The sequence below is a fragment of the Notolepis coatsorum genome, assembly GCF_963971535.1.
Source record: "Notolepis coatsorum genome assembly, chromosome: 4".
Taxonomy (NCBI): Eukaryota; Metazoa; Chordata; class Actinopteri; order Aulopiformes; family Paralepididae; genus Notolepis; species Notolepis coatsorum.
Genome location: NC_140168.1, coordinates 119,464,893 through 119,479,209, shown reverse-complemented (window position 1 = coordinate 119,479,209; position 14,317 = coordinate 119,464,893). Strand labels below are relative to the sequence as shown.

Sequence of the window (14,317 nt, the reverse complement as noted above, 5' to 3'; positions counted from 1 at the left end):
CTCCACCCCAGACCCTGTGTGATATAAAGACCTGCTCTGCTCTGATGTGAGATGTTGTTGTTGCGCTCCACCCCAGACCCTGTGTGATATAAAGACCTGCTCTGCTCTGATGTGAGATGTTGTTGTTGCGCTCCACCCCAGACCCTGAAGCACTTGATGGAGAAGGAGCGGGTGAAGGGGTTCTGCCAGTGCATCGTGGCCCAGAAGGCCCGCGACGGCATCAGCTACATGGTCCAGGCCATCGGCCTGGGGGGCATGAAGCCCAACACGGTGGTCATGGGCTGGCCTCTCGCCTGGAGGCAGAGTGAGGACCCCGAGTCCTGGAAGGCCTTCATCAGTGAGTAGAGAGAGAGGAGGGGGGGTAGAGGGTATTAGATTACACTTAAAGGAACACGCCAACATTTTGGGAAATTAGCTTACCGTCTTCTCCAGAGAGAGACAAGAAGATAGATACCAGTTTCCTCTCTGTGCGTTCAGTAGAAAGTTATCTGGCTGCATGTTAGCCTAGCTTAGCACGATGAATGGAAGCGGACAGTGCCTGTTAGCCTAGGCATTGTCCAAGTAACACCTCTCCCGAAGGCTAACCGGTTATGTCCTCTTCCATTCATTGTGCTAAGATAAGATAAGATAATATATTCCTTTATTGCTAGGCTAACATGCAGCCAGATAGCTTTCTACTGAACGCACAGAGAGGAAACTGGTATCTATCTTCGTATCTCTCTCTGGAGAAGATGATAAGCTAATTTCTCAAAATGTTGGCGTGTTCCTGAAATAGTTATCTTTAGGGGCATGTCGTCAAAAAAACGATGCTGATTTATTTCACGCATAATCTCACACACATCCAAAAATTTGAAACCGTTTTGCACGCATTCATTTAGTTAATTTAGTTGAGTTCATTTAGTTATTGCGAGTAAATGCATTTGAATGTGGCCACCGGTGATGTCATTGGGAACGTTGAATCCTTGTGTTGTGTTAACACATTCGCGGCCATTCGATTTCCCCATCTAGCTTTAGCTGGGCCAGGTTTCCATTATATAGTTTCACTGTGCGTCACCTTGTTTGTAGAGCTAAATCTATATTTTATATTATAGCTATGGATACAATACCATGGTCATCTTCCGTTCAAGATGCAAAAAAGAATAGATTTTTTCATGAATACGTTCATGCGTTATCCCGTGGTGAATATAAGTATAATTTCGGAATGATCCGGGCTAATTCCTGGGAGGCTGGCTATAGGGTGCAATGTGAATTCTACTAAAACCATTGGCGTTTCGTCCCTGGACACGCTACTATTTCCAAATCAAATCTATAAAATAGATATTATGTTTCATTATGAATGCATGAAAGGGGGGGGGGGGGGGTGTTTCTGATTATTTGATTGGCAGTAACGTCATTTGTTATTACCACAACACACCGATCAGGGGGATGGGTATGATAACCTTGCACGATAAAGCTGAAATTGACGTCAGATTGTCCTTACCTGTGGTCGGTGGTATTCCAAAAAGAATATTCCAATTATTTGATCGCCATCTAGTCCATCCTATGTCCATCTGGTCCACGACATAACCCACCACATCATATGGATCAAGGGTCCCGAAAACTATTCAATGCGATCGGGTGAAGCCCTAGGTTTCCCATTACTAGAAAAGTCCGCCCGGAGCGGTTTAAACATAGCACCCAGTCTGGAACAGGGTTTACTGCCCTCTCTATACTGCCTACTAGCAGGAGCTGGCCGGTACTGCATCTTCGGAGTCCCAGTATGCCTTTTAACGGCAACATACAGGTCCCTGACATTGAATAGGATATTAAAATAAAAATAAAAGGGAAAACGATCCAAAAATGTATACGTTAACCGTTAGCGCCCAATAACGTATACGTGGTTGGCCGTGAAAGTGTTAATTACAGCTCAATCAAATAGTATGGTAGCAGTCCCTATAAGACAAGGTATTGCTATTTTGTCATCTACATCATTTCATTAGGCTGTATGAGCATTGTGCCCCTTTTACCCCTTTCACTACCACACTACAGAAGGTTAACCCTTTTGGGTTAACCAGACGGTTTTCCGTAGTGTGGTAGTGAAAGGGTTAACCTTCTGTAGTGTGGTAGTGAAAGGTTAACCTTCTGTAGTGTGGTAGTGAAATGGTTAACCTTCGGTAGTGTGGTAGTGAAAGGTTAACCATCTGTAGTGTGGTTGTGAAAGGGTTAACCCTTTGTCATGTGGCAGTGAAAGGGTTAACCTTCTGTATTGTCACGGTGAAAGGGTTAACCCTTTTGGTAGAGTGGTAGTGAAAGGGTTAAGATGCAAATGCTATGACTCACCCGCCCCCACATCAGTCAAAACTGGATTTCAGTTTTTAGATAATATTTAAAAACTGATAAACTGCATAGAGTAGATCCACACTGTCACTAACTCACACAGTCACTCACTTACATCCTCGTTATGTCCACAGCGAGTTAGCGTGCCCGTCTCTTATCTTAGCGTTCTCCCAAACAGTTGGAAGTAAAAATAAATAAAAAAATAAGTAAAAAGTGTCTGATGCAAAAGAAAACAGGCTTGAAATTATTACCATCATACAAAAAGCGTTTTGTAGTCAAACGATTACAGACCTATATTTACACCAGTAAGTAGCACGCTAACACCACTAAATTAAAATCAACCTGCTTCAGGTTTTAAGGCTGGGTCAGGGTGCTACTTGCTGATGTGAATATCGGTCTTTCAACCTCAAAGCGTCACTACAGAATCGTGGAGATATCTCCACGATCAGACCACAGACGCAAAACACCTTGCAGTAGGCTAACGGCGCCCTCTGTCTGTCCTCCAGACACGGTGCGGGTCACCACGGCAGCCCGCCTGGCCTTGCTGGTACCAAAGAACATCTCCTTGTTCCCCGGCAACAACGAGCCATGTGCCGAGGGCTACATCGACGTCTGGTGGATTGTCCACGACGGGGGGATGCTCATGCTGCTGCCCTTCCTGCTGCGCCAGCACAAGGTCTCCTCTCCTCATCTCCTCTCCTCTCATCTCATCCTCTCCTCTCATCCTCTTCTCTCATCCTCCTCTCCTCTTCTCTCCTCCTCTTCTCTCCTCTCATCCTCTTCTCTCCTCATCATCTTCTTTCCTCTCCTCTCATCCTCTTCTTCCCTCTCCTCTCATCCTCTTCTCTCCTCCTCTCACCCTTTCCTCTCCTCATAATTTTCTCTCCTCTCATCTTATTCTCTCTTCTTTCCTCTCCTCTCCTTCTCTCCTCTCATCCTCTTCTCTCCTCTCACCCTTTCCTCTCCTCATCATTTTCTCTCCTCTCATCTTATTCTCGCCTCTTCTTTCCTCTCCTCTCCTCCTCTCCTCTCATCCTCTTCCCGTATGTTTTCATGCCTTACCTTGTCTGTCTGTGTGTTTGCCTTCTTGAGTGTGAATAAGATAAGATAAGATAAGATATTCCTTTATTGATCCCCTTGGGGAAGTTCAGGTGTCATACAGTAGCAGCATGGGGGAGGGGGAGGGGAAGTACTGGTATGAGCATAGTAATAGTAAAAAGACATATATATAGGCAATACAATTAGAAAATCAGATGTATTTTCTTCCCTGCTCCTTCTCTTCTCTCCTCTCCCCTCTTATCCTCCTCTCCTCTTCACCTCCTCTCTTCATCTCTTCTCTTCTCCTTTCCTCCCTGCTCCTTCTCATCTCTTCTCCTCACCTCCCCTCTTCTCTCTTATCCTTCTCTTCTCTCCTTCCATCCTCTTCTCTTATGTCTTCAGCATTACCTTGTCTGTGTGTGTGTTTGTCTGTGTGTGTCCTTTTGAGTGCAAATAAGATAAAATATTCCTTTATAGGGAAAATGTGGGCGTCATAGCAGCATGGGGGAGGGGAGGTACAGATATGGGCAGGCAGGGTAATAATAGAAAAACATACATATAGGCAATACAATTACATCTAAATATAAGAAATAAGGGAAATATAAGGATCTAACAATCTTTTGAATATGATCAATTAAACAGTGTAATCAACAGTGTTGGGGAAGTTCACTTTCTACATGAACTAGTTCAGTTCACAGTTCACAATTTTTTAAATGGACTAGTTCAGTTCATAGTTCATAATTCAAAATGTTGAACTAAAGTTAATGGTTTCAAAAATGAACTAATTTATAGTTTATAGTTCTTATTTTTAAATTTTTTTTATTTGTTTTTTAAAAGATTTTTCACGTACAGTTACTTACATTACAAAAACACACATTGGGACAAGGGGGGGGGGGGGTTCTCCAGTTCATCTATGCCATCATTCACACCATAAGCAAGCAAAAACAATACAAAAAGAAAAACAAGCAAAAAGGAAAGCAAACCAAGACAGGCACTGTACAGTATTGCACTTGCCTCGAGCCCATTCACATGTAGACATACATATATTTATTTTTTTCTATCCTAGGTCTGTCCATACAATGGGGCATTGGCCCTTTAGAAGGATCCGAGAAATTTCAGCAGGAAAATAGTCGAATAGTGGGGCCCACACCTCCTCAAAGGAAGCATCGTTGCCTCTATGCATTGCACAGTCTTTCATGGGGTAGCACACGAAGATCTCTCTATGCCACATTTGTATAGATGGAGGCTTATCCTTAATCCAGTTTATCAGAATGCATTTCCGGGCTGAAAGTAGAAGTTTATCAAATAGTTTGAATTGTAAGGGTGTCAAATTAATTTCCTTTGATGGGAGTCCCAGTAAGAAAGCTCCCGGATCCTTCTTTATTTTCACCTTGAAAATGTCGCTTAACTCACATGCGACTTGGCCCCAGAACCTGGATAAACACTTACATTCCCAAAAGTAGTGATAGTAGGTACCCAGATCTGTTTGACATTTCGAACATAAAGGAGATATTGAACGGTCCATTTTGTTAGTTCTTTTTTCAATACGTTGCTGCCAGCTATTATTTGTAAAAAGTATTGAACCACAGACAGCAATCGGAATACTGGCATTTCCAGTATATTGCTGCCGCCCATTCAGTCCACACTAGTAGCAGCTGCAGCTTTCATCTCTACAGTATATTTTCAAAAACATGAGGAAAAACTTGAATTGTCTTTATTATGAAAACAAAAACAGGACGTTTGCTTATTCTCAATGTGCCGTTTAAGGTTTGCTGTCGACGTCGTCGATGTACGGACTTGCTTCTTCAAACCGTATAGATTATGGCTAGTTTGAATATAATGATCTGGAACACTGGGGGAATACATAATCAACATAAACGCAAAAGTGTGCTCACATTGATGAAAAACAAACAGGTTGATGTGGCTCTCTTAAGCGAAACGCACATTTTAGTGGGAGACAAAGCTACGTTAGCGGACAACACATACCATAACATTAGTCACTCTTCCTTTGGAACGAGAACCCGTGGAGTTGCTATAGTCGTGAAACGGAAATTGAATATTGAATTGAAGGGAGTATGGTCTGATGCAGACGGTCGGATAACCATAGCTAAGATTATACACAAGAATAGGAAAATAGCGTTGGTAGCGGTATATGCCCCAAATCTATACGAAACTAATTTCTACACTGCACTCACTAGAAAAATGTTAGACCTTCCAGAATACTCATTTATAATTGGTGCGGATTTTAATGCCATTTGGGATCCTGGGTTGGATAAATCTTATCCCAACTTTTCCAACGAACAAAAAAATGTATCTAATGCGTTAAAGGATTGGTCGAAGAATACAGGTGTAAATGATCTATGGCGATCACTCAACCCCACGACCCGGAAGTACTCCTGTCGATCAGCAAGACATAAAACACTTTCCAGAATAGATTATGTTTTCGCAACCCCGAGACTATTTGATAACTATGAAGTGGAGATGGTACCCAATGCATTATCAGATCACTGTTATTTACTCCTAAAAGGATCATTTGGTATACTATCATCCCGAGCCCCAAGATGGCGATTTAACACGACACTGCTGAATAACAAGGAATTCATTACACAACTCAAAGAAGCTCTTTCAGTATTCCTACTAGAGAATGTGAAATCGGTGCCGGACCCTAGAATATTATGGATGTCGGTAAAGGGAATGATCAAGGATTTCACTGATAGCTTTTCCTCCAAAATACGCAAGAATCGATGCTCAAAACCGGCGGAACTAGAAACGCTTTACTCTACGTTATTTACTTCTTTACAATACAACGACTCGGTTCGACTGGAATCTCAAGTTAATTTACTAAAAATAGAGATTAACGCCATTTATAAACAACAATCTGAAGTACAAATACGTAGCACAAGACAACAGCATTACTCTCAAGGTTCCAAACCAAGTCACCTACTAGCTATGCGATTAAGAGTTAACGCAAAATTTGCAGATATAACTACCATTAAAGCACAACAAGGACTTGTAACAGACACCAAAAAAATAAACGCGACATTCAAAGAGTTCTACTCCAACTTGTATAAATCAGAAACGACCTTCGATCAAAACAAAATGGACACATATCTTAATCAAATTAACCTCCCCAAACTTTCAGAGGATGACGCTAAACAGTTAGAAACACCTATCACACTAGAGGAACTCAGGAAGGCCATATCCGAAATGCAAAGTGGTAGGGCTCCTGGAAGAGACGGTATCCCACCAGAAATGTACCTCTCATGCTGGGACATAATTGGACCCCTATTACTTAATATGATTTTATACTCAGTCAAGGAGGGGAACTTTCATAAGAACGACAATATTGCACTCATAACAGTCCTCCTTAAAAAAGACAAAGACCCCACCGAGTGCGGTAGTTACAGACCCTTAAGCCTCCTCGGAACCGATATCAAACTGTTCTCTAAGGTATTAGCCATCAGACTTCAAAAGCATATGACGTCTTTAGTTCATCCGGATCAAACTGGCTTCATAAGAGGCCGCTTGATCACTGATAACATAAGACGACTACTATACGTACTAGATGCCAGCAAGGACGACACCACACCTAAGGCGATGCTGTCCCTGGATGCAATGAAAGCTTTTGATAGGTTGGAATGGTCGTATCTATGGGTAGTATTAGAAAGGATGGGGTTAGGAAAAGGATTCATTGATATGATTAAAGTATTATACAAAGACCCATCGGCCATGATTACAACAGGTATAATCACCTCCGAAATCTTTCCGGTATCACGCTCTTCTAGACAGGGTTGCCCTCTTAGTCCCGGACTATTCGATTTATCACTAGAACCTTTAGCACAATATATAAGACAATCCCAACTCATAGAACCAATAGCAAAACCCTAACACCGCAATGCCTCATCTTCTCAAGTTGATTGATGAATTTGGCGACCTATCGGGATTTAAGATAAATTGGCCAAAGTCGGCTTTCCTTCCACTGAACGCCCCCGCAAAAAATACACGTCTTCCAGAAGAAATACCAATGGTTAAACACTTTAGATGTTTGGGAGTTGAAGTATTCCCTACCATAAGCCAAACGGTGAAACACAATTACATAGAAATCCAAAATAAAATAAAATACGACTTTGACAGGTGGTCAAAACTTAAAAACTCAGTACAGGCACGGGTTTCAATAGTTAACACTTTGAGCGTTTTTTTATCGCGGCATTTCCGTTTCAGAGCATTTAGAAAAGCACCCGTTTTCAGATAAAAAACAGCCCATTCTGGAGCATTCTATGAAAATCGCCTTATACTGGATATTCGTCGGCCTTTTTATGAATCGTTTTCAAATAAACGCTAGATGATCAATATTATACGTGCACGCAAGCACATTCGAGCCGCGCACGGATAATCGCCCCGTTGATTTCCTCTCTGACTTTTACAGTGAAACCGAAAGCGGACATTTCACAAAACAGCTTATAACTTCATCAAACTTACTCTGATTATCCTAACACTGATAACATAGAGTCCTTACCTGACATCAGATGGTATCCAACTGGTATATTCCAATTCCTGATCACCATTCGAAAAAATCGATAAGTGTAGGGATCCAACGCGATACAGTAGAACTCCATGATTAGCGGGGATCTGAGGTTCCAGAATGAACTGTGGTAACCCCGGCTGGGTCAGTGGACTAGAAAATGTGGAGTACCGGATTTTTCTCCCCATTCATTTTCATTGAGTCCATTCCAAAATCACTTATGTCATCTGGGAGACGACAGGGGGCGCTTTTTTCCACAATGATCGCCGGCGCCGCTCGGCTATACTCGGGTAGGCTCGGGTGATGCAATATGATTTCAGATCGCTAAAAAAATAAATAAATAAAAAATCCGAGAAATCTCGTGAGTGGCTTTCAACCACCTATAAAAAAACACAAGCTATCTCGTGAGTGGCACGGAAAGTGTTAAGGGGCTGATTTAGCGAAAACTCATGATTTCCGCGGATCGATTTCTATATTATATATTTTAGCTATGTGGAAATGGTTGGGCTCATTTGACAACATGCTAGTTGATGTACAATACGCCAAAAGCCGTTTGTTGATCCATGCCGTCGTTCGTTCACAATTCCACGCCAAAAAAGGTAAACATTGGCCGAAATCGAGGCGGATTTCCTGGATTCCGAGTTATGGCGTTTTTTCTGCAGAAGCGCAAATCATGTTTCCTCGTCTGAAACACATTATTCCAAGTGCAATAATGTCATACACTGTACACTTAGTGTTGTTTATCATTCATGAAATGCAATGCATATATTATATAGAGATATTTGTATCGATCACGTTGTATGCCTATATGCATTTTTATAATAATGTATATATATATCGTTTCAATTTCACACAATTACTGTATACATCTCTCGGCATACTAATATTACATATAGACATTTTCAAGGTAAATCAAAAATATCTATAGAAAACGCAGCAATTTAGCAAAACTGTGCATACGCTTCACATTCCATAAATGGGGGGGGGGGGGGGGGGGCATCATGATTGCATATAAATTATTCCAAGTGCATAATGTCACACACTGTACACCACTTGGTGTTTATCATTCATGAAATACAATGCATATAGTATATAGGGATATTTTTATATAGATCACGTTGTATGCCATATGCATTTTTATAATAATGTATATATATATCGCTTCAATTTCACACAATTACTGTATACATATCTCAGCATACTAATATGTCTTCACAGCTGTTCGTGATGAATTTACCTGCATATCATGGTGTAGTCGTCCACAGGTATTCTGACACATGTAAACGTAACATGTAATGTTCTGTATATACACACTTGACACTTGAAGTGTACAAGATTTATTCACCATTGGGTACGCCATGTAAAGTGCATTCATTTTGACCCGAAAATATATAAATTAGCAAAAACAACATAAAATATATAACCATTAGCTTGCTATAAAAAATCATTGCATACTAATGTCTTCTGTATGAAGTGGACATATATATATCTTCACTTCAGATGAAGCACCATTGGGTGTGTACATCAGCACACATGTAAAGTGCATTCACATGCTATAAAAAAAAGCATAATGAACTGTGTATAACACTTGCCACTTGAAGTGGACAATAATGTGTTCACTTCAGGTAAGGCACTATTTGGTACAACATGTACAGTGCATTGTTTTGACCTGGACATATATATAAAGTAGCAAAAACAACATACAATGTGTAACCACCATGCATGCACGATTAGCTTAGCTTGTGTGCACCATGTGTTCATATATTCAAGTACATTCATTTTCGACCTGGCAAAATGGCCGATGCACATATGTGCATGTAAAGTATGTTTAGTGTTGACCTGACAAAATGGCAGATAACCATTATGTTTGTGCATCAGAACACATATGTACATGTAAAGACCATGTGTTCAACCCATACTCGGCACACTATAAACACTTGACACTTGAAGTGTAAAAGATGTATTCACTTCAGATAAAAGCACCATTTTGGTACACCATGTAAAGTGCATTCACATGCTATAAAAAAAGCATAATGAACTGTGTATAACACTTGCCACTTGAAGTGGACAATATGTGTTCACTTCAGGCAAGGCACTATTTGGTACAACATGTACAGTGCATTGTTTTGACCTGGACATATATATAAAGTAGCAAAAACAACATACAATGTGTAACCACCATGCATGCACGATTAGCTTAGCTTGTGTGCACCATGTGTTCATATATTCAAGTACATTCATTTTTGACCTGGCATGTTTAGTGTTGACCTGACAAAATGGCAGATAACCATTATGTTTGTGCATCAGAACACATATGTACATGTAAAGTGTGTTAGTTAGTAAAGTGAGCCATATGTACTCTGTGAAACTCTGTGAAAATGATCAGCAGCTAACACCAGGACACTGATGAACGGCATTGACAAGATAGACCAACATTGCTACTCTGAAAGTGGACCAAGAATAGTGTTTCAAATATATCCATGTGCACAGTAAATTTTGCAGAGTAAATTTTACTCAAACTGAGTCCATTTGAGCCCAAATGGACTCAGTCTATGCTAATATTCCGGTCTGGCTGAAATAGCTCCTGGAATCGGTTGACAAGGTAATCTAGGACCGGGCGTACTTTGTACAGTTTATCAGCCTTGTCTGCTGTCTCGTTGTTGCTAAAATGTAGGAACCTCCAAATGATCTGGTATCTATTGCGTGACATTGTGTTGGAGAAATGGGCGCAATGGAAACATTTTAGAGTTGACCAGGCCTACAGTTTGAGTAAAATGTACTCAGTTTGAGTAAAATATACTCAGCAAAATGTACTGTGTGCCAACACCTTTGTTCTGTACAACCAGTAATACCTATATTGTGAAATACTTACACTATTTACAAGACACTATACAATATACTACACACCCTCAATACCCCTACGCTCTGCATCGTCTGGCCGCCTCAGACACACATTGTTACTCAGCTGATAGAGTTGTGCCCGTCCTGATGACTTGTCGTACAGAACCTGTAAGTCACTTTGGATAAAAGTGTCAGCTAAATGACTAAATGTATACACTCATATATCATAACACATACTACGGGGAAGTACGCACCCATCCATATATATATATATTTCATGGAGAGTGTTTCCACTCTTAGCACACAAAGAGAGCTTATGCTAGCGATAATGCTCAGCTAGCATAATCTTTCTTTGTGTGGTAGGGTGTGAAACACTCTTGATATAGGGGGACTCCACACTTTGAGCAGTATGATCTGGTTTCCCGCCTAATGCCTTTTTTCTTACAGACCCGGCACTCTCTCGTGGGATGCGTCTTCTTTGGGGTGGGTGGGTACTTCTCCATAATATGCATTCTTAGCTTGCCATCCAACCTGCAGTGCGGATCTGTCTTTTGGGCCCTGGAAGCTCCCTCCCACCTCACCCCCTCCACCCCCCCCCACCTGCGGCACCTGCCTCTGCCTCATCTGCCTCACCTGCGGCACGTGCGGCACTGGCCACTGTCCGAGCTAAATCGGCTGCATCTACCTCATCACACAAGTCAGCGATGATTTGTATTTGGAACTGCATAAGTGTCTTGTGCGGTCCTGTTGGCTGTCTGGCTCTGTACAGAACATAGGCATTGGCCATGGCTATTTGAATCAAATAGACTACGAACTTCTTGGTCCACTTTGCAGTCTTCCTAATGAACGGATAGTAACTAATATGCTGATCTAATTTATCGACCCCGTTCATCGACATATTATATGAGAGCACGCAGTCTGGCTTCATGACCGTTACCTTCTTCTTATGACCCTTCTTCCAGATGAGTGCTTCCATTAGAGTGCCCTGGTGAAAGCTGCTGATCATTTTGACAATCCGCTTGTCTCTCCAGGCGAGAACCATGACCCGTTTGTTGTGCAGGGCCATGGTCTCGCCCACCAACAGCTCAACATTGGTTACACGCTTTATCTGCGCCGGTTCTCCCCGGTGCATCCTCAAGGTACCGCAGACTTGGGTCCTCAACTGTAGGAGTATGTCAGACAGGGATACTGAATTGTAAAAATTATCCATGAACAGACAGTATCCCTGATTTGCCAAACGTCCTAGGAGCCCAACGACCGTGTCCTTGAGGGGTGCATAGTCCCCACAAAATGGCTGCAGTGAAAAGCAGTAACCAGTGTGAGAATCACAGAGCACATATTGACCTGATCCCATATTTGGTGGGCTTCAGGGGGCTGAACACTCGGAATTGTAGTTTGCCATGCCAGGCCAGCATCCCCATGTCTATGCTAATATTCTTGTCTGGCTGAAATAGCTCCCGGAATCGGTTGACAAGGTAGTCAAGGACCGGGCGTACTTTGTACATTTTATCAGCCTTGTCTGCCGTCTCATTGTTGCTAAAATGTAGGAACCTCCAAATGACCTGGTATCTATTGCGTGACATTGTTTTGGAGAAATAGGCGCAATGGAAACATTTTAGAGTTGACCAGTACATATAGAGTTGCGGCTTCTGACTGATCCCCGTTAGGAATAGTATGCCTAGAAACTTCCACAACTCCACAATGGTGACAGGCGTCCACTTGCGTAGCCTTTTACTCACCCTGTTGGGATCAATGATGGCCATTGTTTGTTCGGCGTACAAGTTTGTTTGCTGTACAATGCCACCCATGAGTTTGTCGGTGAGGAACAGCCGCAGAAAGGCAAGGGGTTTGGTGGATGTGATGGTGGCCGCATCATGTAGTGGTCCTGGCTCTGCATCAAAGGTAATTTCGATTGGCACAAAATTACCGGTACCTTTGATCCACTCATCATGGCTCCCACCAGCTGTGCTTTTACGGCCTCTGCCCCGGCCTCTGCCCCGGCCTCTGCCCCGGCCTCGACCTTTGCCTGTAAATTATGAGATTACAATAACTAACTGGTATAATACAATGCACATACTGTAGACACATTCATATAATACATATTTAGAAACTTGTGTGAGTGAATGAGTCAGTGTGAGATAGTGATGCACAACTCACCCCGCTGCTTAGCGTGAAGATTGTCTTCCTCGTCATCCGTCTCTGCCTCAGCAGCTGGGCCTTTCGGGCCTCTCGCTGAAATAACAAGGAACGTCAGCTTTGTCACAATGCATGAGAGATAGAGAGAGAGCGAGATATGTACACTATACATACCTATCGGAGGTGTGCATGGTCTCCTTGCAGTCCGCATAGCAACGTCGATATCGGAGTCATTGTCGGACTCCATGTCGTCTTTCGCCCCTTCCTCCACTTCCTCCACAGAGTCGGTGTCAGAATCTGCAATAAAAAACAGTAAAGTCGCCATGGTTAAATTCATAATTTACCATCCCTCGCCATCTCTATTTGTCTATGGAGAAGTTCCCCTTCTTTGCAGGGCTATAACTTTTTAAATTGTATTGCTAAATTGACATTATTATGGCCCATTCAATGTCCTATATCTATTGTTCAGGGTGTAGCAATGTTATACTTTTTCATTCACATATTCATACTAAAATACGGTCTAAAGTATAAGTATGTTTTTATCGTTTTCTGCAGCTTTCTCCAGAACTTGATTTATAGCCCTAAATGCATTATATTGATGATCAAATACAGTTTGGTAGGAATCTGTGCGAGATAAAAAATGTCAACTGGATGTGCTTCTAGGAGTTACTACATATGATCTGATGTTGACCGGATGGGCGGGGGGTTGTTTATAATTCCGTGGCCAACGTTATATCATTCATCTAGTGTGGGTGATATGATCATCAGAGCAGTTAGTAAAGAACACATTGGAAAATAACGCTGGATCTTACCGTATCTTCCTCGCGCCGTTGGGCGATGAGCGTGGAGCAGAGATATTCCTATTATGGGATGTATAAATACCCGATCCATTTCCAGGTTGTATAATGGTATATACGTCCAAATCATGTTGTTTGTCGAGTTATTTTCACCGATCGGTGTTCACTGTGTCAAGATGGAGTCCTGCTAATGATAGTGAGTGCCCGGATGAAATATGGGTGAGCACCACTTCATCCACATGACTTCCTGTTTGGCGATCTGCCGATCGGCCACCAGATGGCGCTCTTGAACCGTTAGAGAGTTGAGTGGAGCTCAGCAGTATATCTCAGGTCCCCGGGGGAGAAATATGATTTCGATCACAGATTTTTGAAATATTGATATCAAAGACGTGTTACGGCGTCTTTGGCAGAATGAGCATGGCGGGGAATGACGAGTTTCGGCGTTTCCGGCGATTAAAGTGTTAATTAATGCTTGTATATCTAATCTTGTGTTGTCATGTTTGTTTATGTGTTTGTTTAAAAAATAATAAAAAAGAAAACAAAAACAGGACGTTTGCTTATTCTCAATGTGCCGTTTAAGGTTTGCTGTCGACGTCGTCGATGTACGGACTTGCTTCTTCAAACCGGGTGGACAAAGTTTACAGGCAAACGTTAGATTTTTTCCGTC

The 14,317-nt window shown here is 42.0% G+C and overlaps 1 protein-coding gene across 1 annotated transcript in view; it reads left to right on the top strand.

Annotated features, from left to right (window-relative positions):
• Nucleotides 1-14,317, top strand: part of slc12a6 (solute carrier family 12 member 6) — a 240,039-nt gene that overhangs the window by 202,819 nt on the left and 22,903 nt on the right. The window contains 2 exon segments of the mRNA XM_084312786.1: nucleotides 142-337; nucleotides 2,823-2,992. Of these exon segments, the coding sequence (XP_084168912.1) occupies nucleotides 142-337; nucleotides 2,823-2,992 (366 nt within the window).